The sequence below is a fragment of the Atractosteus spatula genome, chromosome 5 (genome assembly GCF_055471065.1).
Source record: "Atractosteus spatula isolate fAtrSpa1 chromosome 5, fAtrSpa1.hap1, whole genome shotgun sequence".
In the NCBI taxonomy this organism is placed as follows: Eukaryota; Metazoa; Chordata; class Actinopteri; order Semionotiformes; family Lepisosteidae; genus Atractosteus; species Atractosteus spatula.
The window spans coordinates 56,869,646-56,897,583 of NC_142710.1; the positions used below are offsets into that span (position 1 = coordinate 56,869,646).

A 27,938-nucleotide genomic window follows, 5' to 3' on the forward strand; every position below is an offset into this window, starting at 1 on the left:
AACCAATGAGAACTTCTCCTTTTTTCCTCAGATGTTAAGACTTTTGTCGTGTTAAGATGAAAAAAACTTTTAAGTTTAAAATAGGGCTATATCTGTTGCCTTGTTTGCCATTATGGAAGAGAAATCGCCACCCTGCAACTGTTTAAAAGTTTACTAAGAAGTTTAATAAAAACTAGAGAGTTTTAATTGATTTTTTTTATTAGAAAAAGTACTTTGGAGGCATGTGTCGATTATGCCTTCCAGCACCCTCGTCCCCTTTTTTGAAAACTAAAATATGGTCACCCTAACGTTGCACACACGCTTACGTTATTCTAAAATAAAACAGTGAGGGTATGTCTCAAATAACTGCTACACTACTCAGATAATATAGATTTTAAATTGCTTTCAAGCTCCTGGTGACTTTAATTCTGAACCACTCACAATTGTAATTCAATTTTTCAAGCTTTCGTTTTAGTAGGGGGTGGAATGACTCATGGAAGTTCATTCATATTTTACTTTAGAGAACGGATTCAACTCGCAAACCTGTGAGAAGAGATAAACGAATAAAAGGACTCGTGTTCTGCGAAATGAGGACAGGATTTGTTAAGTCACAGTGCTGTTTTAATCCAACAGCATCAAGAATCGAGAAGCACATTTTTTTTCTTCATAACGCAATTCCCTTCCGTTTTCTTAATTTTAATGACAGACCTGGGATACACGTGAATGAATATACCTTCCCTTTTATTCGTAAATCGCATTCAGATAATGCTATATCCGCTTCACGTTGGTGTAGTTTGATTTCTATCATGGTTATATTCAGTGTAGACTGGAAAAAACGCTACCACGTCTCCTGCCCTGCTGGAGTTTGAGCGGTCTGAAAGCATGGCTGATTGATTCTTGTGTATCTCTTATTGAAGTTTTAAGGCTTTAGAGTGTAAATGAAGCATACATGATACCGAAGCGCTTTTTTCTATTATTTAGATTAGTTAAACAAACTAAAAAACTTTTCTTATGTATTAAGAGCGGACCGAAATGACCCATAACACCAAAATATGATGTTTTGAATTATGGGTGAGTGTATGCAGGGCAAAAAAAAGAAAGAAAAAAATACAAATTTAATTAAAGCCGTCTGTGTTGTTCGGGGTAACATTTATGGATCCGGCACTGATTCCAACTAAGAAATGGTTCTGAATATTCACTCTGTCCTTCGGATGAGACGTAAAACCGAGGTGCAAATCGCAAACGCCGGTGTCCTGTCCCCAAGACTTTACCAATCATGGCCTTCTTATAATCCCCATCTATGAACTTGTTTCATTACTCTCTTCTCCTCCCCACTGAGGTGAGAGCGTACTGGAGCACTTTGGCTGCAGGCGTATCATCCAGGTGGGGGCTACACATTGGAGGTGGTGGAGGGGAGTCCCCATTACCTGTAAAGCGCTATATAAGTGTAAGGAACAACATCAACAACAGTAGTAGTACTACTACTAATAATAATATCAGATAAATGATATACTTATGTTATTATTAATAATAAATATAATATATGTATAATTATATTATTAATACGTATTATAATTATAAGACGGGAACGTCCTTAAAAATCTCTGAATATTGTGAATGGTTATGAGCGACACCCAGTAAAAAAACAGTAGGTGGTTGTTTGCCTACAGAGACTGCAGGGGGCGCACAATTCGCCGTGAGATTATAAAAGCAGCGTTAGAGAGCGGAGTACAGCAGTAGAGAGGAAGGAGTACGTCAGAGAGGCAGAATGGCGGAGGAAGGCTGAGAGTTGGGAGAGCAAAAAATAAACAGTCTCCTGAACTACGGATCGGCGAACGCTACATTTGTAATCTGAAAAGAAATGGCCACCAACAGCTCGAATGAAGCACAGGACTCTAGAGGAGGCAGTGGGATCCGTGACGGGGATGCATCTGTGGAGAGTTATGATGTTCTGAGGCATTTGTTGCCAGTCTCGACTACAGTCACATCCAGCCAAGATGGCGAACAAGCTGGATGTGAAGGACAGAAACTATTGGGGGAGCAAGAGACTGCCGAGCGGCGCAGGAGCGGGATGTCGGAGCTGAAGCACACTAGTTCCCCTTCGGCGTGTCAGAGAGCTTCAGAAGAGCAGCCACGGCGAAACTTTCAGATTCCCAGGAAGAACAAAGAGAGGAAAGGTTGTGCATTCTCACTATTCCTAAAAAAAAACAAACGCTGTATTCCGAGTCCTAATTCATCCGATGCATGTCTATGCGAGAACGCTAAGTTAACTCGGCTGAGGGTAGAGAATGTTTTTGGGATTGGTCCATCTGCGGAGGTTAGTTAATTAAACGGGAATCGTGAGGTCTGAATGAAAGTCAGCACTTGACAATGCACAACAGCGCAGGTAAGTTAAAACGCTGGAGGCAGCCACCACACAGCGGATAACCACGTGAAGATGGTACTTTCCCTGTTGAGTTTATTCTGCCTCGAAAGAAGCCCCCCCTTCCCCCTCCCCACAGTCGTCATTGGAATTACTTTTTTTCTTTTTAAAAAAAATTTAGTCCCCCAACTGGAGACCACGCCACTTTTATTGGCAACGGTGTAGTAGAAATATAAAGTATATTTCCACATTTGCGTTCTGGTCTCATGCTTTGGGTAGCTTATTGACCACGCCCATCATCGTCATTGGATCTTTCACGGAGTCCTTAATATGCAAACGCAGCAGCGGTCGGCCACCCCACTGGAAACTGGCGAAGTACATGTAATTAAATCATACGGTGATGGGATGAGTAGCTTTATTACTTCAATACAGTGAACACTGTACAAGAATAGTAATAAACAATGTTAATGACAGGGTTTCAAAAATACAGTAAATGACAAAGTCCTTTGTCTTTTACCGGGTCAGGTCTTGAGTCCAATATTTTAGACTATGGTTAGCGATAAATCAACTAGTACAACGTCTTCTCAATACTGCATTGCTATAGTGAGACCTTTATGAATCATCTTCCAGACAGTGGCATACCGTGATAATCCACTCCCTTTCCAATCTTGAGCTCAAGTGCCATACAGATTGAAGAAGTGTTTTTGCCACCTGCCTTACGGTCATATTTTGGCTCCAGTAAACCCCAAGGGGCTCCAACAGTGTCTAGGTTCTCCAGTCCACTCATGAGGCCTTTGCCAGGAGGTGCTCATTACCAATGAATGGGGCGGTTCCCCGGAGTCTCGCAGCACACTGTGGCTTTGCTTGCAACATGATATTGAGCCCAAGGCTGTTTGACGTTTATGAATGGCGACGTTTGTTTCAAACGCGAGGTGCATCAGGATGGTCGGGGGGGAAAAAAGGCTTCCTATGAAAACACAGCACGAGGCTGCCATGTTTAGACAATGCATAGTTACGTTATCTGATGTAAACAGGTCGGTGTTGCTTACACTTGGACATTGCCAAAATGGCGTTACACCTGCAAGGCAGCACAAAAAAGAAATGGTGTTGCCTCATCAATGAGAAATCACTAGGTTTCAGGTTCTAATTAAAACTGCCTGTTTTGGAAAGCAAAGCCCCATATTTCTTCAGGCCTTTTGAATACAATATTGAGCGTCCTTTTCAGTGATCATATTCACAGTTGAGTTATCCTTGAGCTACTGTATAACTACCAGTTTTTAGTACTGTTGAAAATCTGCTCACTTTTGAATAAGAAAGCTGGAGGAGACAAAGAAGGTAATTATCTAAAGGGGGTGGAAAAAACTTGCGTCAGTACCCAAACTTTTGTGCGTTTTGTTAAAAAAGAAGCTAAAGGCCACAGCCTTACATGGCTTATGTTTAATTACAGTGGATTTGACTAAAATCTTTCTAAGAATTCTCATTTCTGCTTGGCGGAGGATGAGCTCCTAATCGACACCGTCTTGGATCAAGCCTTAAGTCTTCTGTAATCAATCCAAAAGTTTTTTTTTTTGTTGTTGAGGAAGCTGTGTTTAGTCACGGAACTTGGAGTAACACAGAAGAGTTCATGGAAACCACCAAAAGAGAAAACAAACTCATGAGTTGCGAGGATTGTGCATTGCAGTGAATGAAATGTGTAGTTTCGTCAGCGACTAGATCGAGGAGTGTGCCCACCAGTGGAAAAAGCAGTGGCTGAATGCAGTTATGCGCTTTTGATTCGATTCATCTGGACATGTGAAAGTACCCTAGACGTGACCCTGAGTCTCTCGCATATTTAACAATTGCTCTGTCCCTTGTCTGTTTAGACTTTGGGAATACGCACATGATCCTTAGATAATGATTTTCATGAGTTAGTTTCCCTTCACTGTGCTCCATAGAACACCTGTTTGATATCCTTCTGTAACCTGTGACACATGGACCAGTTGATTGTAGTTTAATTAGAGCAACCATGTTGCTATCCTCACTGTATGCCTTTTCTAAATAAGCTTTAGTAGGTCAGTAATTTCGCATGGAGCTGCGGGTTGGAATATTTTTATGGAATATTAGTTCAGTTTTTCGTATAGATCTGATGCAACGCTTGGGTGTCTTCACCTCTTCCTCCCTTCTGTTTATTTATTTCTCCTATGAATGCGAACCAGACTCTTCCTCTTTCACCGCAAAATAAATGGTGCCAGCTTCTCAGGGGTTAGATATTCAGACACTTTTTTCTGCACCAAGATAATCTTACATTTGCATTTTGGTGTGCATCTTTTCTTCCCCACTTTTTTTTTGGGGGCATGCCATGCCAACAATCGTGCAAATCCGGAGGGCGTTCCATAAGGCGTCTGTGACAAACATGTTGGACTGCTGGAGGAACGCGTCCATCTTTGGGGAAGATTGTAAGGGCCCCCTCATAAGTGCCGGCTGTCAAGCGTCAAAACTCTGAATGGGAGTTTTGTCGCCCTGTGAAATTTTTCGCGTTTCGCTCTGTTCGGTTAAAAGGTGATTTTAAATCGCCTTTGACTTATATGTCGGTAAGACTTTTTTTTTCTTACAATACGGGGGATGAGTTAAAGAAATTTTCTTGTCTATGGCATCGCGTTGTGTGTGGTGGCCCTCTATTTCCATCTACGGTAATGGCGCTCTGCCATTTATGATGGTGTTGAGTTGGGAGTGAAGTGATGAATAGAATCTTCCCTCCTGGAGCAGTTTTTCACCACTTAACGTTGGTAAAATCATTTAGGATTTTGGAGAAAATGGAGTCTTTTAGCAGTTTTTCTTGAAGCACGATTTGACAACCCTTTCTGTAAGGCTGCCTTGATTTAAACTATCAGCTTTACAAAGCCATGATCTCAAGCGTGGTAAGAGGTAGTGTTGTGGCCATTGACCAGGCTGAGGGAACCGTCCTGATTCCGTTTTAATGTATAAAGATCCATTTTTAACGTGTAAGCAGGTGGCTCAGAACAGTGCTTTTGGTGAATGTTTGCCACCAGAATTGTGTGGAGTGCAGTAAAGGTGGCAGCAGTCAGCGTGCATCAAAGTTGCGTTGACATGTACAGGAAGAGACGCATCCTGGAAATCGACGTTTCAACAACAAACGCAGCTCGCTTTGTAGGTTTGTTTTTAATTCGACTTCCTCTTTGTGCCTTGAGTTCTGTGCCACACCTTTCATCTCTCTTGAGTTAAGATGTGGACAAGTACATGACGTGGCATTACATTTTTCTCCGAAGCAGAGTGTAGGGTGGATGTTGACACTTGTATGTTTTGTCAAGATTTAAAACTTCCACCATCCTTGTTTCATTGTGGCATAGACTGAGTATAGACCAATACTATAATCCTGAAAAGGCCTCTCACTTTTTTTTCTGGCTTTTTTGCAATGTTTTTGTTTTTTGGTAGTGCCTCCTACAGTTTTGGGCTTGGACAGGCAACCTTAAAATGGGGCACTGGTTAAAATAATGGATTTTTAGTCATTTACGGTGCAAAAGGACCCAATAGGTTTATCTTTAATGTTGTTTATAGCTTATAAAAGGAGTTATGTCACAAAGGCTGTGGATGAAAGAATGCAGGATGCCCCAGAATTCATTTCCGGAGTTTTGTCGTGTAGAGATGCAAGAGCTGTCAAGAAATTCTATGACTTGTCAGTTTGTTCCATTTTCTTTCCCCAATTTACTATGTTCAGTGAAGCTACCGCTGAGTCTAAAGCATTTTGAGGGGAGAAATTGCTATTTTAGAAGATGATGGCTGTGAAAGGTTAATAAAGTTTATTTCTAATTGTATTTTGTTTCTTAACTGTCACGATATCTGCAAGTTTCTAAAAAAAAGAAATGAAGGGTAGGAGCTATGATAGTGTCAAGATCTCCTCATAAATGCATTTCATTTACCCGAAGGGTCAGGCACATAGCAAATTGTATCAGGTGCTCCTTGCCAAGTAATGGATTCTCAGTAGCAGCAAAACATTTGTTTTAATTGGAAATTTATTAAAGAGTGTATTATTTTTACATGGGTAGAATCATTGCACATATGCTTTCCTTAATTGAGCCAAGCTAATGACTGATTTGTTTTTTCTTGACTGCACTTGAGATTGTTTTCACTCAGACAGAAGTGAAACCACCAGTTCCTTACAGATGGGGACAGCAGCATGTTGAATGCAAAGTGGCATTTTAGCACCTGGAGTGGAGCAATCGGTACAAATACAAGCATGCCTCTTCCACACTTGCAGTGTAGGACTGTGATCTAGTTGCAGAAAATTGCATCAATCAGCACCAAAGATTCCCATCTGGTCTCCTTGTATGAATTGATTTTTGCTGTTTTGGGTTACTAAACTTTGTGTGCAAGCAATGAAGTATTTCCTCTGTGCCCTACACCTTTGCCCCCCTTCTCAGACCACCAACTGAACACAAACACTCACTTTTTACCCACCCTGTCCTCACTGTCCCTGTGCACGTGTTGAGTTCTGCAGTGTCGTCCATGAAGGTATTGCGATTTCAGAAAATAACTTTGAATTTCATAAATTGCTTGGTGGTTTTAAAAACGTGGTGGTGTGAAAAACAGTAACAGTTTAAAAAAAAGACCTTGCATTAATTTATGCTTTTTTTTTTTAAATGTGGAGATACAGGGGAAGTGTCTGAGGAGCATTTCAGACATTACAGCACACTACTTTAAAATAACAATAAAGCTTCACAGCTGTTTGTCTTGCTTTTAATTTGCCTTTTGAACAAAAAACAGGCTTTTTACAGTAGAATTGAGAGTTTCTCTGTTTCCCCACATTTAATATATTATATTGGGGATGCAGAGTTAATTTAAACAGTTGCTAGTTGCCCTCAAGTTTGGAGGCAGCACTTGGGCTGCATGTTTTAAAGTTCCCTGCAAGATGTTGTTGCACTTTGTGCCGCTGATCTTAGTAGTGATGGAGTGTGGGATGTTTTAGGCACTGGTCACCCCTGCAGCCTGGCTGATCAGAAGGAAAACTGCATTTCCGTGTCATTCAGATTGTCTCCTGCCAAGAAGGGTTTCTGAGGGGCCAAAGAAAGTTTGTTGATCCTGCAGAAGCCATTGTGTTCTGAATTCAATTATGGTGTTGATTTCTGCTTTTGTACACTAATTTGAAATGATTTTTTTGTTTGTATGGTGTTATTGATAAAAGTTGGTAAAAGGGTACGACCAAAATAAGGTTGAAGTTTTTGTTGTCTCTGATGAATTCCTAAAATTCCTAGTTTTAGGAATCCTAGTTTTAGTATGGGATTATGTAATGAACTGCCCTTCCGTCTTCCAGCTCTGTTTCAGTCTGTGCCTTTGGAGTCTCGGGAGTTTGAAGATATCCTGAAGATCATCACCTCTTGCTATCTGGAATCCTCTTCAGCAGGCGCCTTTTCATACACCAAGGCCAGCCTGGTGCACAGCGAGCTGCTGGAAAAGGAGGCAAGATTGTTTTCTCTTTTTGTTTAGTATGACGGAGTGGTGCCAACTCTGGGTTTTTGCGGTCTGCGGGGTTGCCGTTTTCATCTATTTTTGTTTCCGTCTAGTTTGTGGAGAAGAGAAGGGAAATGAAACAGGAAGGCAGGACAGACAAGGAGCTGGTGGAATCCTATGGTTTTCTGCTGGCGGACCGCTCAAAGGTGGGTTTTTGCCGAGAAGCTTCTGAACCACTGTGAAACGAGCAGCTAGCTAAAAATGATATGTGGAGCATTGTGGAAATGTATCGTTATTGAAAGCCTTGGATGGATTTGCCGTCTCTTTGACAAAATGCCTATTCCCCCAAATTATTCTCTTACTTGACAGAATTGGGGGGGGGGGGGAAACAAGCCACACAGAGGACCCAGAGTCTTCTAATTCCGTCTAGATGTTTTTTCAGTTTTCTGCTGCTGGCGTTATCAAACGTTTTGATGAGCTGTTGAATCCAGGAGTTTGAGGTTCCACCCTGGTCACTTTAACCAGAGGTGTGGCATGCTTGCTGGAGGCCAGTGTCTAAAGTCTTGCTTGGTGTGAAGGCGTACAACCCATTCATAATGGGCCAACACCAGTTGGCGGTGATCCGCTTGAAGAAGATTGACCTAAGGTCAGCGAAGCGAGACACACAATGTGTACCACAGGATGCGCAGCCTGGGACATCACAAATGCTTTGCTTAAGAGCCCATAAGCCAATTCTGTTTTAAAATGTCATTTGGAGATTCAGTGTGCAAACTGCTGCAGGAATGGCATGGAGCCATGCTGAAATGATGGACTGGGGACAGATGCTTCAGTGCAGGGAAGTAGCACACGCATCGTTTGAAACACTTTAGAGAAGATGGCTGCAACAGGACTAACAGGAATCTTTCTTGGCACTGCATTTTTCTCTCTCTGGTCCCGGGTCGAGACGTGCTTGTTTAAACCGTAGTGTGAAACAGCACATCTGAACCAATCAACTTGGTTCACTTGGTGATAAAGAGGTTTAAAGAGGCTGTGGTTGGCCACCATTACACCTCTTCAACACAGCTGCTCTTCACTTTCTTCTCAAGAATTTTCAACACAGTTGTCCTGCTGACCTCAGCAATAGGTTATCAGCTCAGTGATCTCTCGATATTACCATTGGCTTTGACAGTTTTTCCTGAGTAGGTCCAGCACTGAGGACCTCTTGATTATCATTGGAGTACTGCAGCAGGAGTCCATTTTTTGAACTAACAGAGAGTAGTGCAGGGCATGGCATGCCCTTGTGGTAATAAACGTTAATTATTAATGGAGAACAGTTAAGCAGCACTTTGTTTCAGCACCATTTTTCCTGTGGATCTCTGGCAGATCTTCGCTCTGCACAAATATTCAGAGCTGCCTTATGAGAGAGGTCCTCCTGCCTCAGTCTGCATCTCTTTCCTGCTGTCCTAGCACTTGAAGAATTTTGTCCCGGCTGTAGCACCACTGTTTTAGGCTGTGTAGCTCAGCTCATCAAGAGAGAAGTGTGTTAAAGGTGTTGGCTGAGAAACTTCAGCATAGTTATTAACTCTTAAGTACTTTACTGATAAATGTATACAAGCTTCCTTTGAAAATGTTTGCCTAACTGTATGTTAAATGCCTTTTTGATAATGAACTTGAACCCTCCCCTAACGGAGCACAGACAAAAACCCATCGGAAGGAAAATACAAGTAAGTTACAGGTGTCGCTGTACAATTTTTAAACGAATGCAGTGCACTAGACTAGAGTGCGCTAGCCTGTAAATCCTCCAGGATACACTTTATAACAGAGATTTATAGTTGGAATATAAAAAAAATATATACTTTTAGGCAAACATGTTCAGTTGAGTGTTGTTCTTGTGATTTATGCTGTTTTGACATGTGAAGCTTTTTCCTATCAGGCAGAATACAGTCATCCTGAATACAGTCGAGTGCCTTGTCACACCCCTTGCTAGGGAGTATACCAAAGTCCAACACCTCCTTCCTTCTTGCTTCCAATGCTGGGTGTGGTGGATAGAACAATGCTATTTTTTTCTGACATCTGCCTGCATTAGATGGAATCTCTGAGATTTTACAGGTGTTTTTTTGCCTTTTTTTGGATCTTATAGACCCACAGCAACTTGTTCATTGAGAGCTAGTGCTCCCCTCATCGGGTTTGTAGATCCACATAACTGTTTCCCCCCCCCCCCCCGTCTTCCCCGACTTCTGGGACATGAAGAGCCCAGACCCTGGAAAATTCTGGGATCTCTGAGGATTTGGAATGGAGAATCATGTTGGAGTACTCCATGATCTCAAAGACCCTGTCCTCGGAAGCACCCCCTCTCCTCCTTCAAAGCCTAGAGATTTTATTAATAAAAACAGAAAAGAAGGAACTGTGGCCCTGCACTCTGCTCAAGTGCCCCTTGAATTCCCCCTCCCCCTGACAGCTCCACACATGATAGGTTGCGTTCTCCTTCCCAGCATTCTCCCCTGCCTACCGCTTTGAGCTTCCAGAAGTGTGGTTATAAGACAGCAGGACAGGATCCTCTCAGCCCCCACCTCAGGTGCACAGTAGGTATGCTGTGGGCATACCTACTGTGCCCTGGACACCCTCTCCACTTGAGGCCGAAGACCAAGTGTGTGTGGCAGGAGGAGACAGGAGACAATGGAGACGTACGCCTCCTACTCCAGACCTCAATGATGGATATTTTCTCGATTAAAAGATGAGCAGCGTGCCCACTTCCTCTGCCTTGTGCTCCAAAGCTCGGCTTTCCCCCTTCGGCCTGTCCCTAGCACTGGGGATCTTGTCTGAGTGATGTCTTGCCACCTCTGTTTCCGAGAGGAGCACGCATACTCCACTCTTTGATCCCGGACCCTCTCGGATATGGGATATAGAATAAGGTGTAATGGGTGCTGTAGCACCTGGATTGTTTTGGCCACAGATTTGTTCAAAGTTTGCATGCCTGTCGACCTTGTTTTGTCTGTTTTGTTTGGATATGACATGGCTTTGCTTATGATCTTGTCTAGATGTAGAGTGTTACACATCAATCCTGGTCTTTAGATGTTCCTCATTAAAAAATGTGAAGTTAATGGGACCAAGATTTTTAATGATGTTGGGTGCTTGTCGGGTTCAAAAAGAAAAAAAAGGCATATGCCGAAAAAGACTTAATTTACAACAGGACATGCATATGAACATAAATGATATGAATGAGAGAAGACATGATGACCCATTCACGTTCCTTATTTTGAATTCTGGTAAGTTGATGGAGTGGTAGTTTCAAAAATATGATAAAAATACGATAATGTCTCACTTCTTGTTAGTTTGTCACTTACAAACTGTGGAACAATGGAAGTAGCCTTTTTTTAAAGTTGTTGTACTTTGTATGTTTTAGCTCAACTTGATCTGTGAAAAGGGGCTGTCAGTTGGACATTCCAGGATAACGACGCTTGCGAAGCCTTCGATGGGTACGTTCAGTTGTGAAGCAGCACATTGTACATTGACTGCTAAATGTCCAAAGGGTGTGTTTTTGTTGTAAAGTTAATTTTCCTAACACATTGATTGATGTTTGTAAGCTTCAACATGATGTGCATGCAGAGTTATCAAGTTCCATTTACTGGAAAAACCTTCTTGAAGTTGAGAGCAATATTTATAATGGATTACAAGAGACGTATTCACAAGCCTGCTTGTTTACAATGTAATAGGGCCACTTCACCTCACCAGACATTTTGTTGCCTTGTTCTGAATCTCAGAAAATGGCACTGCACATACGTGGAAATGTAGTCTATTTTGTGACATAAATTGAAGGTTTTACACATTACGGTGTACATATTACTTTTATTGTGGTTTGAAATAAACCCATTAACGATTCTTTCTAACTCTGAAATATAAAAACAGAATTGCAGTTCCCCTTTAAATTTAAACAGACATAAAGCAACTGGGTTTGGTGCCGCAAGTTTACTGTAGTACTTGTGGCAGTTTTGTTAGAAGGGCTCCTCAGAGAGTCAAGGATAGCAACATTTTGACCCAGAATTTAAATTTAAATTGGGAATTTAAAGGTTTAGTAATGTAAGAACTTTAAAATATTAATTAAATTCAGGAAAGAATTATTATGTATTAAGTATATTTATTTTTTTAAGGATAAGAGAATTAAAAGATGCAAATAAAGATGATACAAGCCGTATCACCATCAGTAACATAGACAATATTAATTATTTTGATCTCTTTCAGGCATCTACGTGTCCAAGCACTCTGATTTACTGCAGATGAATCCCTTTGATGTTGGGGCCACTGGTGATCTCATTATATTTAAGGTTATGAAGGTAAAATTTTCTGAACATGGAAGAATTTTTCTTTAATCAGTTTGCTTGCTTTCTGAATTTTCGACTTGAAGGTTGTAGGGGAAGCCTGTTGGTGTGAAGTAGTTCTGGCTGTTTAACAGTACAGTACGGGGGGGGGGGGAAGACATTTAATCTCGTAAGACTTGAGGACACAGAGATGCAGGAGACCTGAAGCTGTTGCCAAACCTTCGTTTTCTTTGTTTTTGACAGGGGAGAGTCAAGAGCATATATGAAAACATGTCTAAGAACGTGCTGGACCCCACACCCAAGTTTGACTGCCACGTGTCCAAGAACGCCTCACGCGTGACCTCCCTGTTCTCTTACAGAGCGTTTGAGCTGACACAGGTACACGCCAGCGCTCTCGATGAGCGCTCGCCCCATTGTCGGGCGAAGCCTTTAATCGTACTTCCGGAGACTGCTTCACAGCCTGTCATGGAAAAATCAGAAAGCTTATGAAAACATGTTTCATAATTAATAATATATTTAAAAACAATACTCTGTGTGGCGAGTGAAATTTGTAACTTAATTTATTGCATAACAATGAACAAAGAAGGATGCATGACGAGGTGCGATATAACAATGTTATTAATGTTGTTAGATTTCCCAAAATTCCTAGGATCCAGAATCCAGCAAAGAAGCATCGATACAGTTGTACAGACAGTTGCACACAGCTGTCATGATGACAGGATTAATAGATGTTTAAACTAGAGGATTTTGACAGGGCAGGGATTTTGTTGCATACCCGAAGAGAGCTAACAATTTTCAGCTTTCACATTTTCTTATTCTTTTTCTGAGACGTCAGTTTTATTGCACAGGTTTCTTTTTTTGAGTCAGGCTCACAGTAGTTAGATGACGTACCAGTGTCTGACCCCGCCTTTCGTATAGATCTGATCTCCCCAAAGGTTATCAAGTGATCATTTTAGTATGTTCTGTCTGCCAACTGTATGCGCTTTGAAGTAAGAGCGGCGCTGTGTGCTTATTGCATTTGCAGCAATACTTCTACGAGTACAGTTTTGATGAAATCCGCAAGCGGCCCAGGCACGTCTGTCCCTATGCTGTCGTGTCCTTTGTCTACAAGGATAAGGAGGCAGCACCCAACCCAAAACCTATGGCTCCTCTCAGGTACTTTCTTCCCACAGTCGGCATTGAAGCATAAAGTTGAAAAGCACAAACCATCTTCTAAGTGGCACTAACCATCGAGTGCTGGGTCGCTCTTTGACACACTTGGTTCTTAACGAGACGGCTCTCTTAAGTTTTGAACGCAGAATAATTGAGATTGTCCGTTTTCCTTCCTTTTGTATGTTGCGCATGGTGGGTAATGTCTTGAATAATGTCTAATGACTAACTCACTGTCCATGATTAATTTCCATTTGTGTTTTTTCCGTTTTGTCTCAAAACAAACTCTTTTGGTTGTTCTTTCAGATCAAACAGCAACAGCTCCGATGGAGGCAGAGGTAATATTTTGGTATCGAATTGACATTCCTGGAGGTCTGTTTTTTTTTTAGTTTAGTTTTGCACTTGTAGAGCGCCCCTGGCTTCTGTAAAATCTTAAATCAATTTTAAGCATTTTTGTGAAAATGGTCTAAAATACCTGCCTGTCGAGATCTTTGATTATATTAAGATTTTTTGCCCCCAAGATTTCTCGCAGTATTTCCTGTTAGAACAGGAAGTTGGAAGAAAGAGACAGATTTGAAGACCTATATTTTTTTTTTTAAGAGCTAAAGATAGTAGGGAAAATCGAAAACTATGTTGGAAGGGAGGCTTGAAATTCTAATTGATGAGCTCTGACACTGTATCCATGTACTTCAACCTGAACATTGAGATTAAATGGGTAAATCCTAAAGAGATTTTTGTCACCAAGTTTCACTTTCTATATTTTGCATCATTTAGAAACCAGATCTTTGTCCCATAAAGTGTAGCTTAGTTTGCTAGTTGTATAACTTATATAGCCTTTGTGGTTTTAAATATGACAACTTTCTGCTTTCCCCTTTTAACTTCACTGTTTTTGCCTCAGACAAAATGGCCTACACGGTGTGGAATGGGCAACTGCTAAACCGTGGAAGACTGCTGTGTCATGTCTCCCTGAAGTCTGCAACCCGGCCTTTCCTTCCCTTCAAACTGTGAGTTTCCCGTTTTTCGAGACCACACTTCCAAAGGGGTTCGTCTTTGAAGGGGGTGCAATGCATGATGAGTCAGTCTGTTTTAGCGAGCTAAAAGTGTGCTTTAAGGTGCACGTCCTTCTCAAACCACAGCATTCTTTTATGGCACTCTGGAGCACCCTGGCACATGTCAGCTTAATACTGTAAATCCAGCTCTAGCAGTTTAAAACTAGAATCTCTCAATCTGTGTGCTGTGACAGAGTGGTTCGTCTTCAGAAGTCAGTGGGGTTAATGGGTGTGCCATGGGATTTTGGGAAGACTTACATATAAGAAATAAATCAGTTTAAATATTTAGGTAGGTCAAAAAAACAACTTGTTGTGTTAAATGTTCAGTCTATACAAACGACAGACATCATGCTCTATTAAAGTACAGGTGGGAGTTGCATTTCGAGCGAGTTAAGTTATTCAAGCCTGATGGATAGAACATCCAAGGAAGGGCTTTTTTTCATGGTTGTTCGTTCCTGCCAGGATAAGGCGACTGTGCACTTTGAGGGCGCGTCAACAAAACTTATTGATAATGCGCTTGGGCCTGGAACGTGTTGAGGTGGGGAAGGGGGGTGTGTTGTTCTGTTTGTTGTGTGGGGATGGGAAAGCTTCAGAATCTGGTGTAAAATGAAGATCTGCGACTCCAAACAATAGAACTCCCAGAGGTTCCTAAAAACCCTCTGGATCGAGCAGTCAACAACTTGCTAAAGAGATTTACTTCAAAACAAGCGGAGCTCAGGAAGAGTTCAGACTAACAGGTTTGTTTGAAGGATGGTGTCAAGATGCACTGTGGTGTTTTCAACTCGGTGAAGCAAACCAAAAAAAAGAAGGTTCTTTGCTGGTTGCATCTGCTACTTTTTGGTTTTTTCCTCAGCACCCGTTGGTCTGAAATCCCCTTTATTTGTTGTAGACCAGAAAAACTTGACGTTGGTACAGTGATGAGCCTGGATCAGATGAAACGAAAAGTCCCAGCTGCTCTTTTCTATAGGGACACGTATACTGGAGTCCGGGAAGGTTAGTGGATCTCTGTGCTCTTGGTGTTGCCAAGTTCACCCCTTAATCAGGAGCTGAAGTTACCAAGACACAAACACTAAAGATTTTAGCTTGGTTTGTGCACATTCCACGTACAGAGGACTTGCCCTTTAGTCACAGACTCATTGTCTACCACCTGTAAAATGGCTGCCACAACTTTCACGCCATGAGCCTCAGGAGCCATATTAACACCTCAGTTCATCTCGCTATTTTGCAGTTGGTATTAAAGGTAATTTATGCCTTTGTCACATTAATACATGTATGTTGAATTAATAGCATTGTCAGTACCAGTGTAGTAGTTCCCTCAGTAGTTAGCACCAATGACCAAGCAAGAATTAGGTTTTGTTGTTACTATATTGAATTTACTACAACGAATTGAAAGTGAATTCAAGGTATATTAAAATCTAAGGAAGAAAAACTCCATTATCTTTTAAATGCAATTTCTAATTAAAGTATTAGTTGAGAGGTACTTTTAAGATGCACCATTGAATTTTACAAATAAATTTGGTGAATGAGACTCTTAGCTATAGCTTGTGTAATGATGTTGGGTACACACAAATACAATTACAGGACAGTGCTTAAATGTATCTGTACAGTGTAGTACTTAATTCTGCTTGTTCTCAAAATTCAGTATTTTTAAGGTGACTGTTTTGGTGGTTTTTTTGGTAGTGCTGTTAATGAATGTAGTTCATAATGGAACAAATCTGATACAAAAGAGATTCAGTGTTTCTATTAACTAGCTGTTCTAAAGTAACTATAGCACTTTAAAGCATTAAGAGACACATTTGTATCTCCAGGGCTTCATAATGACTAATCTGATGCTTTGGCCATGTAACAGTCACTTTTAGGCTGGTGGCATGTAAACTTTTACTAGTGCATCCTAAAGCCACGCATGCAAATAATTAACATTTGATGTGTAGTATTACAGGAATACCTTTGAAAAAATATGGTTCTTACATGTTGGGCTTTGATTTTTTGTGTGTGTAATATACAGTAGTCGTACCTCCAATTTATTAAACCTTAAATGACATTTCTTCCAAAGGCTGTTTCCCACAGCCCAATGTAAAGTAATTAAAAGTGTAGTTGTCCAGTCCTGCTTCTGGAAGGCTAGTGTGCTCACCTTTTTTTTGGGGTGCTAGTGTGCTCACCTTTTTTTTGGTCCAATTAAGCCATGATCAGATAAATAAAAACCATTGAAAGCTTATTGACGAACTGCCCCTCCAGTACCAGTATGATTGGATGCCCCTGAAGTTATGTGAAAACAAATGTACTGCAGCCTGTTTCAGCACAGCTCTACATTTCTGTCTTCCAGTGCAGAAGAATGGCATGTACTGTAATCTGTTTGACATGGTAGAGAAAAATAAGACTGGGAACAGCTTAGCAAGCCTGCTTCACAAACTCGAGAAGGAGAAAATGGTAAGTACAGGTAAAATACTGGTAAGCATTTACTGACTTTTGTAGGTTGTAGGTGGTATCCTGACTGTCAAGTGGCTGTTCTTTCACTGTACTGTGTGCAGGCTATATTATAAGAGTGCTTAAGTATTTTTGTGTGCATTGCTTTGATTAAACCATTTTTACACATATTTCACATAAGCATGGATTACTTTACAAAGCGTGTTAATAAACTGAAAATGTGCAATAAAACAGTGAGGTTTATTCTGTTGTGTTTAAAATGTTGCTAACCTAGTCTACGCACCTTTTTCATTTAGCTTCAGCTCATATTTTGGTTATTCTGTTTCACAAATGTAATACAAAGGGTATTGGTGGTGTTCACCGGGTCACATTGAGGAAGCAAATAGCTTCTGAAATGAGAAGGCACCCACATTCCACTGTGGTGCTAGAGACGAGATGAGGTCTTTCCAAAATTCAAGCAAGTGGGGGGTGAAAGCAGACCTAGTAAATTCAGCAACTGCAAAATCTATCGTATTTGATTTGGGTCCACGGTTCTCAAAACTTGACATTAAAATCCACATATGACTCCTAGCCTCCATGACCATGAAGCTCCGCTCAGGGCATTGGGATTCAGAGTTGCTACAGTTGCTAGATGCGTGGTAGGAACGAAGAGTCCCGAAGCTATTGCAGTCTTCGCTCTTGGCCAAGAGCAATACAGAATTACTGCTGATTAAATTAATGAGCCTTCTGTATTTCTGGGCAGGTGCTAGTGAATCCCTTGTGTGACAAAGGCTTTTTATTCTTGTTGTCCTCCTCTCAGATGACCGTTCCCACTGGTAAGTCAAGTCCGTCTTTCCTAGGTGTAATGATGTTCAAACAGTTTGACATCTTACCATGAAGTGCAGCGCTCAATTTACATTTTTAACTATTTGTTCCAGAAACGAAAGGATGGCGAGTTAAGGGCCTCCAGGCACTCTTTCTGTTTCAGGAGTCTCGTAGTGTACTAAACTGTGGTGAGTATGAGAATCTTTGGCTGTTTACGCTGGCAGAGGTCAGGCGATATAACATGTAGGAGTTCTGGGCAGGCATGTTTCAAGTCTTAGCTGTTTGCGTTAGAGAAACAACCACAAAGGAGAAAAAAACATTGAAAAAAGCTGAAATGAAAATAATGTAGAACATCTTAGTGGCTGTATTGTGATTTCTTGCCCTGTTTCTCAGTTCTAGATCTGGTGTTTCGCATCCTTTGTTCACAAATCCTATAAAACATTTTTGATGTGTGGTTCTAAAGGCTTCTAAACATGAGTGTTTTAAAAATGGCCGTGATGCTAATTAATTAGGTGCCACTTTGGATTTACATGTGTTTTCTCACCGAAAGCCTTGAAACCGCAATAAGCAAAATGGCTTTCTTTGGTCGGCAGCCTCAAAAACCCAACCTTCTTATCTGGACCCTCTCGCGATGGATGGGCAAAAGCCGGTCGTGCCACACTTGGACACCTTCATCCCGGCACTCCACTTCGGCCTGATGAAGATGCGAGCCAACCCCACCGCCGCGCTGAGCCCCGGGGTGGAGCGCCACGCCCGGGACTACCTGCGCGGCCAGGCAGAGGGCCAGAGCAAGATCCGCACCTTCGTCATGTTCGAGTACGAGCAGAAGCTGGACGACCGCCGCTTCCTCTTCTCAGCTCCCAAGAAGAAGAACAATATCGAGAGCTTCCTCCGCAACTACCTCTACAGCCCCGGCGCCTACCAGCTGGCCGTGGCCCGGGTACAGGAAATGGTGGAGGCTTACCGCCGGCCGCAGGAGTACAGCCCCGTGTCGGACTGGGAGGGCTCGGACAGCCAGAACGAGGTCGCCAACTCGGGCTCCCAGGCCAATGGCCCCCAGGTCACGGCTGACTATGACCAGGGGAAGCTGGAAGAGCTCCTCCACCTCATCCAGATGCGCAAAAAGCACCTGGGCGAGGGAGGGAAGCTCGAGGGGGAGGAGCAGGAGCACGAGGATGGGAGCTGGCACGAGGCCCGAGGGCTCAAGAGGAAAACGGAGGAGGATATGGAAACAGCCTGCAAGTATCTGAGGACCACCTACAGCAACAATGGAGTGGATCGCAAAGGTGAGGCCTTGAATCAAGTCCCCACGCTGTTCATGATAAAGGCAGAGCAGGTTTAATGCCATGCATATGTGCATCAGGTTGAGCATGTGCTGCTTTTTAACTCCTCTCTGTTCAGAAAGCTCAAATAACAGCAACCACCTGATAGTTGTTGGTATTGTAATGACAGTCATAGCAAAACTCTGGTCGGTGTTAGTTTTTTTTTCCTCCTGATGCAGAATATGCCTGATTGTAATGCTGTTGCTGTGTTCTCAGGCGAGGGGGAGCGGTCTCCTGGTTTCCTGTCGTCCGTCGTTGACGGCAGAGCGGGGCGTGATATGGACGTGCGGACACAGGAGAACCCCAGTCTGCCCATGTCGGACACCCAGACGCTGCTCAAGCTACTGCTGGACTCCCTGACCGGTGCCGTGACCCCGGGCTCGATTGCCCCCGGTGGCCCAGACCAGCCCCCCGAGGAACCTGCTGGGATCACGGGGCTGGAGCCGCACGAGGTGCCTCCCTACGACAACCTGAGCAGACACAGCCTGTCCGGGCAGTGCGATGTCAACCTGCGCCTGCAGCCTGGGGGTGAGAGTCCCGGCGAAGACGTCCAGAACAACTTCGCTGAGGTACAGCTCCCTTTCTTGACTTTTGACCCCTGCCGGTCACTGCTTGTGCTCGCCTGAGCCGTCACGGATGTTGTTGTCCTTAGCTACTTTCCTCTCCTTTGTCATATGTCACAAAAATCGGGTATTATGCTAATGTAGAAATCATGTAAGAACTATTAGAATCGTGCTGAAGGGTGAATTTAAAAAGCATTTTTTAAAAAACAAAGTACACAAAAAATACAGTGTCCTGTTTTGCGTCTTTTTTTGATGTTTGTCTTGAAACGTTAATTTGGAGGTGAAAGGGTGAAGTGTCTTCTGTGTGTTTGCGAGAGCAGATGGGGGGCAGCATGAGCAGTCTGGAGGAGTTCAGCCCATGTTCCAGCACCCAGCTGGAGCAGACACAACACTGGGAAACGGAGCCGGCTACTGAGGGCCAGATGACCTGGAAACTCATTCCCATCACAGGTGAGGGGCAGGGGCAATATGTGAGGTCAATGTGAGGATCTTCACTATTCTGTTTTTCTTTTTGTGCTGATGTGTTTCATAAAAACACATTCTGTTACTCCCAGTTTCATTGTGTTTTTCTCCATCGTGGATCTAGGCAGCACCACAGTATGATTGCGTGTGCTTTGTCCCAGTCCTCAAAAGCAAAAAGTTGAAAAAACGTTGCCAGTAGACTGTTGTAACTGATGTCCATCTGATTTATATAGCCTTTTCACTCTCTCACAGGAATTAAGTCTCACACGGAGAGCCTGTCATACCGCTTCAGTCAAGATGACAATCCCCATGACCCTCGATTCCTGCACAGGCCAAGGGAGGACCACGGTTCACCCCCAAAAATGGCCCACGCCACCCCCCCTGCACCTCCTTTGGAAGAAAGCCATGTTGAGTTTGAGGAAGAGAAAACCTGGGAATCGGGTTCACCCGGTTTGTCCAAGCAGCACTCTCCGCCCAGGGATGTGGATAGCATTCTCAGTGAAGAGCTCACTGGGTTCTCCACGGAAGTACAAGATCTTCTGAGGCGGGAGAATATCTATTACAGCTCCCGGCCAGCTGTTTCGATCCCAGACCAGCTGTTGGGGTTTTCAAACTATATTTGTTCCTACACGTCACCGGTTCCCGTCCAAAGCTACGTGAGCACATTGCGTGAGAAGATAAGCGACTTGATCGACTCTAAAACGGATCATGTTGGTCTTCCTCCTGTATCTCCTACAAGACCGTTGACGTTGTCACCTCAGCGCCATCCTCCTGAAAGTCTACCTCGACCTGGTGCAGTAAAGGAGAGGCAATTATCACCTCTGGATGCACAAGAACGTTTCCGGAGGACTGATCTGGATATAGCATCCATGCATGGGGACCCTTCCTCTGGAACCGCAACTGAGGAGCCAGAGACACTGACTGTAGACAGTAAAGACCAGGTGCCGCTGCTGGGCGATGCTTCCCCCACTGAAGACCCCGCTGAGAGTGCGGTCCTGGGTCCAGCACCGTCGTCCATTAACAACCTGATAAGCCAGCTGAAACCGGAAGTGTTCAGCAGCTTAGTCAAAATCATCAAGGACGTGCAAAAGAATACTGTGAAGTTCTATATCCACTCGGAGGGAGAAAGCGAGGTCTGCACTGAAATAAAGGTATGATTCCGTGGGTGTCAAGGTATTCCACGCCTCTGTCGAGTAATCGAATATTTAGAGCAAGGGCTCATGATTCTGAAGGGAAAAGAGGGTAGATGCAGGAATGGTTAGATCACCTTGTAAAATAAGCCAACCTTAGAAAATGATCAATATAAATTGTTTAACTTTGGGAAAAACTAGCAGTATTCCACATATACTGGGCGTGCGTTGGCTTTTCTAATACTTAAGACTTCTGGGTCTAATAGAGGAAATGTTCCTTTGTGTGCTGTAGTGTTTTTTTGTCACCAGTCAGCCTGGAAACCGCATACATTGGAATGCATTTAAAATACCACAATCTCTTCCTTCTTGACGTTTCAGGAGTACTTGATGAGATTAGGGAACTCGGAGTGTGAGCCGCAGAAATTCCTGGAGAGCCAGAACAATTTAGACAAGCTGTTGATCATCATTCAGAACGAGGACATTGCTACTCATGTGCACAAGGTACAGTTTTCTTGGAGCTTTAAAGGGGAAGTGCAGTCCCAAGTTCTTAGACCGGTTATTAAATATCGGTAAAAGTTCATTGACGTCATAGGAAAAAAACTACAAATTCTGAATTAAGCATGAAATCCTGAACTTTGTGAAAGTACTCTGAGTTCCCATGAGTTGTGATGTGATGCAGCCCTTCCTGCTCACTAGTCACTGGTGTATGTGATGACTAATGTAATGTGATGCACAAGCAAATAAGTACAGGTTGTGCAGAAAACATTTCACAGCAGAAATGTTCCAACGTGATCTGATTGCGGAGTTAACAAGTAAGTAGTATTTGTCAGCAACATAGTCTTGAAATTGAACGCGATATTTCTGTTGGATTAAAAGCGATATATTCACAAGCCTGCTTTGTTTACAGTGTTATAGGGCTGCAACATGTCACCGAATCGCACCGTACTCGTTTTGAATCGCAGAACGTGTCACTGCTTGTACCTGGAAATTTAGTTTATTTCGTGATGTGAATTGGAGGTTTTACAAGTTCCTGGGTACATTTTACTTTTATTGTGGTTTGAAATGCATCCATTAATGATTCTTTCTAACCCTGAAATATAAAACTAGAGTTGCAGTTCCACTTAAAGCTACAACTCATGCAGCTAGCATTGACATTCGTGTCAGGCCAGACTTGCACTGAACTGTGTACTGCATCTAAAACTAAATTGTAGAACAAATCAAACACACAAAAAGAAAGTCATTGAGCACCTTCCTCCCTTAATTTCTATGTAATGTGGTTGAGCAGCAGTAAGTTCAAAGTTTGAGTGCAGTGAATTATCCATCCTAATCCAAAAAGAGATTCAAAGTAGAGGAAATAGTTGCTGCCATCAGGATTCTAAGGAGCGTATATAGTCGTATACAGTTCAAATTCTGAATGTTTCTTTTCGAAGAAGTTTCTGAAAATAATCCAGACATTTATGATCATCAATGGTGTTATGTTGTAAAAAAAAATGCTTGACCACAGGAAGCATTTCTGATGTTTTGAAGTATCCCGCTTCTTACCGGACTTAAGGTTTTACCAGAAAGCTGAGAGAGCTCCAGTTGGCTAAACCGAGCTCTACCCCAATGGCATTCAACTGGTTGTGCCCTGACACTTGGGGAGTCCCAGTCACTATTAGCTAGTGACATGGTCCAGGTTCAGACGCACCATACCTGGGCCTTACAGCTTGACCTGGGCTTCAAGCAAGTGCCTTTACCGGTTGAACCAATTAAAGAGCTTGTTTCTTTTTGAGAATTACACAGCCTTTGCCTGCTCCTTTCTTACGTGTTCAATGTTTACATGCTGAATGTGTTACTGCGGGACAATGAGCGGTTTTCTGAGCTGTTTTACAAATTCTGGTAACTAGTTCTGGATCACAAACCACTTTGGAATTGTCCTTAATAGAAGGGCTTGGGTGGTGTGCGTACCACGCCAAAGCATCCTGTGCAGAATTCAGCTTCTTCCATTCTGAAGTGCTTTCCACACCAACTGGATTGTCTGTTTTTTTCTGTTGTAACAGATTCCTGCCCTGGTTTCTTTGAAGAAGCTGCAGTCTGTGAGTTTTGCGGGGGTGGACAGCCTGGACGATGTGAAGAACCACACATACAATGAGCTGTTTGTGTCGGGGGGCTTCGTCGTGTCGGACGAGTTCGTTCTGAACCCGGACTTCATCACTTACGGTGAGGCGTTTCAGCAAGGGTCTCGCTTTCAAGGGATTTACTGTTCTGTTAGGTTATGCTACTGATCTAGCCTGACCTCTTGGAATGAGACTTTTGAAGTGTGCAGCCAAGTACAGAACACTGTGTTCGCACTGCAAGAATGTATATAGTGTGTTTCAAAAGTGTGAAGGACAAAGTTCAGGATTTTTTTTATCGGTTTAAAGTGAGTTTTGAACATTGGGGGGAAAAAACATGGAACAATTCAAGTGGGGACAGACATTTTAATAATTGTGGACTGTTTTTTGTGATTACCTGTTTTTGAGATAATGTGGAAAAACCTCTGTAAGAACATGATTTGATGGCCAGGAAGAATACAAGGGAACCACATTGTGTCAGAAAAAGTAATGTTATACAAAGTTAAAAAATAACCGAAAGACCAATTGAAACTTCTCGTGTGAGGTTCACAAGCTCAGTGTGTTACTGTAGGATAATTCCTAGTAACTAGTTGAGAATCTGGGTTACAAACCTCATTGAAACTATCCTTAACAGAATTGCTGAGGTTGTGTTTATGCCGCATGCTCTGCGAGAACTGTGCATAAGCAATATTTTCTCTCCAGAGAGGCTGGAGTGTTTCCTCAAGTTCCTGGAAGAACAGAGCACTTCTGAAAGCAGCTGGCAATGGAAGGTTCACTGCAAAACGCAGAAGAAACTGAAGGAGCTGGGCAGGTCAGTACTGGTGTTTCTACTCTGCAGTTGCAGCTACAATGGACTGAAACCCTGGTGTTCCCAACTAACCTGTCCATTATTATGAAGGTGTGGTATTGGCATTTTGCTACCATGAGCTACACGTTAGTAAGGGCTGGATATTGGTGATGCACTAGGTGTCTCCATCTGTGGTCCTGAAGCTCCCAAGTCCAGCGGAATGTGTAGAGAACCATTAAGAAGGTGATTAATTTAGCGATCATTGCAATCACGATTTGGATACCTTTCAGCCCTCAAAAAAAAAAACGTTTCGTTAATTGGACAAGTCACTTGCTTGATTGATCGACAAACTATAAATGTTTCATTAGATGCAGATGACTTAGGCGAGTTTCTCTAAAGAGCTTAACGTCAACATCTTCATTCTTGATCTGTACTTTGTCTGAATAGTGAAAGTTGAAAGGCAAGCCTTAGGTCTCGGGTGATGAGGGCGGTCAGATAATGGCGCTGTCTCTCTCTGCATAGATTGAAGCCTGATGCCCTGAGCCTGCTCAACCTTCTAACAGCATATCAGAAGAAGCACCTTGTGGAGTTCTTGCCTTATCATGAATGCGACTCCCCGTCCCGCCACGCCCCTGACTTGGACTGCCTGATCAAACTGCAGGCCCACAACACGCAGCATCGGCACATCATCTTCCTGACAGGTGTGCCACCCCGATTTTCTGAATCTGAACTCACACATGCCGTCTTGTTTCTCACGCAAAGCCTCTGCTGCACACACATCCATGTCTGCATCTCTTTTCGTTGCTGTCCCTTCCTGTCTCCCAGTTGATTAACTCATCTTGCTTGCATCTCGTCCTCTCTGCTCATCTTTTGACAGGCTGCTGGCTTTTGTGTGCCTTTTTCCCGTCTTGTTCAGTGTGCTCCCTGATTCTCACCCCCTTAGGCTTTTTTTCAATGAAGGTTATACAGTACATACTTGAGTGTCACAGAAACATTGAAATATATTACAGCACAACTCGAGGGGTCCAAATGTCTGATTCTCCTGGCATTAACACAATAGTTTTCAGAAAATTAATTTTTACATGTTCAGATATTCAAGTATTTAAGTTAACTGCGGTAGTTCTCTTCAATCAAAACTCCTCATGTTTGTAACCAAATCGCTCCCGATCTGAAATTGTGGTGGTTTCATACGCCCCCTGCGCTGTGGGTTTATTTTCTAGAGAGGAGGTTTGAGATGTTTCCCCATTACTCCAGCAACGGCATAATGATCGCCAGCATCGACGACTTCATGACCAGTTTCCACAGCCTCATTGGGTTCAGCTGCAGCGAGGAGAAGCAGCTGGCCCCAGAAGGCAGTTCTCAGGCACCTGGCAAAGGTCAGTGACGGTCCTGCCCACATCACGAGCACAGCCTGCCTGCCCCAGCACCGTGTGTGAAACCCTGGACCAAACAAAGCTCTCGAGTTGGAATCTAGGAGAACTGTGATTTTAAGTAATCAAGTTCTCAGAGATCTTAACCTCTTGACTATCCTAACTACTAAGTGTAGGTTTTGCCTTTCTGGAACTGCTTTTATTTGCCCAATTTTGTGTAATTAAGAGCAATGCCAATGATTTCTGTTTTGAGAAGCAGTAAGAGAATAGTCTGAAATATGCCAAAAGTCTGTGATCCATTGGTGTCCTTGCATGAACGCAGCACTGCCATCCTGCCCAAGCAGCTTTTTCCGTGTGACATCCAAAGTACTTGGCATAGAAACTTGTACTTAGTATAGTTTCAATGAATGGGAATAGTAAGAACATAACGCTGATGGTGAAGAGTTTATAACATACTGTGTAAGCTTCTGGATGTGTACTGAAGTAGTGTGCTGGCTCAGGGCCACTGACTGACTGTTCCTGTGTGACCGAGTGCTTGTCTCTCCAGTGGCGGCACCGCTGAAGGACGCGTGTGTGCAGGAGGACGACATGTCCCTGGACTCCGGCGACAACTCTCCCGTCATCGAAGAGCCATTGCAGCCCTGCCCGAAAGATGGCCTGGATAAGCGGCTCAGTGAGGTGGACCTCCCGCCCCTACCCAGGACCGAGGTGTTCCAGCCTCCCCTGCCGGAGCTGCCCGTCCTGCAGGAGCCCCCCTTCCTGCCCAAGACTCCGCAACAGCTGGACTTCGAGGTTTTGAAGTCGGCGATCTCGCTCTTCAGGAGCTCGGGCCAGAAGAACCGGTGGCCGGAGCAGAAGCCGGCGGCGGACGTTGAACTGGATGGGGACTCGTCGGCGTCAGGCGGGTGCGGCGGCAGCTTCAGCGTGAACACCCATCAGAGCTTTCTCAGCGCGGCCATGCAGTCCGGGTTCTCGACTTCCCCCGCGTTCCCGGAGTCTCCGACCACTCAGGAGCTGGAGAACAAGACCACCTCCTCCGCTCTTCCTGTGAGCCCTCCCGGTGCTCCCCCAAAGAGTGCCATCAGCCAGGCTATGTGGCTTGTGCAAACACCCACCCTTGGCGCTCCTGTAACTCAGGCTAGTCAACTCCCCGCAGCACACAGAGACAGCAAGTCACCATGTGGAACCCCAAACAGGGGTAGCATTCATTCCAATTTAGTGCCCCTGGGTAATCCTGCTGGTGAGACCTCTGAACATAAGGGAAGTGTTCATGCTTTCTCCCCCTGGGCTGCTTATTCTGCCTCCCAGACTGTGAACAGCATGGGAGATGGTTCACAGACCTTAGATACCTGCAGTCAGGGCCATTCAAGCAGTGCAAACAGTGCCTCTGGGACTCCAAGCAGTCAGAATGATGGAGGGTGCACCACTACAGCAAGCGATCAAGGACATGCAGTTAGCCCCGTCAGTGGAACCAGTGCATCCGGGACGCCAAACAGTCAGGGAGGGGGTACTCCCAGTTCTGCTAGCTTCAGTAATAAGGGAGATGGGAAGACGTCCACTCCTGGCAGCGAGACCCCAAACAGCCAGGGCAGCCTCACTCCGGGACCTGCTGGGGATCAGCTGAAAGGAAAGGCTACAATCCCCAGTGGGACCGTACCTAGCAGGGCGGGCAGTAGTAAGGGTAGTGGCCCTGTTCCACCACAGGGGGGCGCGGATTCCAGGGACCAAGCAAGAACCAGCAGTCCCACTTCTGGGATGTCGGACAGCCAAAAGAGGGGAAGCCGGGGGGGGTTCCGTGGGAGAGGGAACCTTAGCAAGGGTCACAGAGGCAGGGGCGCGCCCAAATGGCAGCAAGGCGCCCCTTACGGCTGGGGCTATCAAAAGAGAGGAGGACACTACTCGCACTTCACGGAGGACTTCTGCCCCTGGGTGGGCAATCGTAACCACCAAGGGGACAGGTATTACCCTCCAAGAGACAGTTACAGCTCGCACCGGTCAAACAACTGGTGAGCAGAATGTAAATAGATCGTCAGAGCGCTTTAACGGAACCCGTTTTTTTTTCTACAAATACGGACATCAACAGTTCACGTGGTGTAGCTGGATGCTAGGCTTGCCAAGGCAAAATCCCCTTCAAATTCAAACCACTATATTTTGTATTTGCCAAGATGATTTTGCTGCCTTGACGTCCAGCGTTTTTTTTTTTTAAATTTGTTATCGTTTGTTGTATTTGTTCAGACTTTTTGAATGGTTCCCGAACAAACGGGGGATATCTGAGTTAGACTTGCAAGTTCCCCCTCTCCTCCCCAGACCCCTTAGGCCTCCCCCTTCCTAAAATCCTGTATTCAAAGGGCGATGACAGCCACTGGTTTTAATGTTCAAAAGATCTGTTTTTTTTATATTTAGGTTGGTCAAAACTTGTGGATGTTTCTATTAAACCCGCTTGTATGAAAACGGAGAGTTCTGACTCTGATGACTTAATTACAGCGATAATTAGGAGTGATTCTGCGAATCATCTTTGTGAGCAAAACCTGTAGCAACGGCGTACGTACCACAGGTGAAGGAATTGGGGACATGCCTAAAGGTCAGCAGGACGCTTAGGGTGTTATTGCCATAACCTCAGTTACAATTAACATTGGGTTTGGGTTGTAATGTTCATATATTCAGGGTAATATAGAGGCTTTCTGTTCAAAGACCCCACATCTGC

The 27,938-nt window shown here is 43.7% G+C and overlaps 1 protein-coding gene across 1 annotated transcript; it reads left to right on the forward strand.

Moving 5' to 3' along the window:
* Positions 1–1,733: 1,733 nt before the first annotated feature.
* Positions 1,734–27,685, forward strand: tasora (transcription activation suppressor a). The gene is made up of 23 exons (XM_088915149.1): positions 1,734–2,156; positions 7,650–7,795; positions 7,900–7,992; positions 11,169–11,241; positions 12,005–12,096; positions 12,325–12,459; positions 13,106–13,236; positions 13,537–13,568; positions 14,129–14,234; positions 15,169–15,272; positions 16,603–16,706; positions 17,446–17,518; positions 17,621–17,695; positions 18,101–18,793; positions 19,046–19,398; positions 19,713–19,842; positions 20,107–21,005; positions 21,363–21,485; positions 23,024–23,183; positions 23,780–23,888; positions 24,387–24,565; positions 25,085–25,240; positions 25,782–27,685. Exons 1-23 carry the CDS (start codon positions 1,841–1,843, stop codon positions 27,242–27,244), a joined length of 5,745 nt encoding a protein of 1,914 aa, XP_088771275.1. The 5' UTR covers positions 1,734–1,840; the 3' UTR covers positions 27,245–27,685.
* Positions 27,686–27,938: the final 253 nt, after the last annotated feature.

What these genes read in the sequence shown, in the direction of transcription:
- tasora (XM_088915149.1), top strand. Translation starts at nt 1,841, where the DNA reads ATGGCCACCAACAGCTCGAATGAAGCACAGGACTCTAGAGGAGGCAGT. An exon ending in GCGAGCTGCTGGAAAAGGAG is followed by an intron (nt 7,796 to 7,899) that starts GCAAGATTGTTT and finishes GTTTCCGTCTAG; the next exon opens with TTTGTGGAGAAGAGAAGGGA. An exon ending in GTATACTGGAGTCCGGGAAG is followed by an intron (nt 15,273 to 16,602) that starts GTTAGTGGATCT and finishes TCTGTCTTCCAG; the next exon opens with TGCAGAAGAATGGCATGTAC.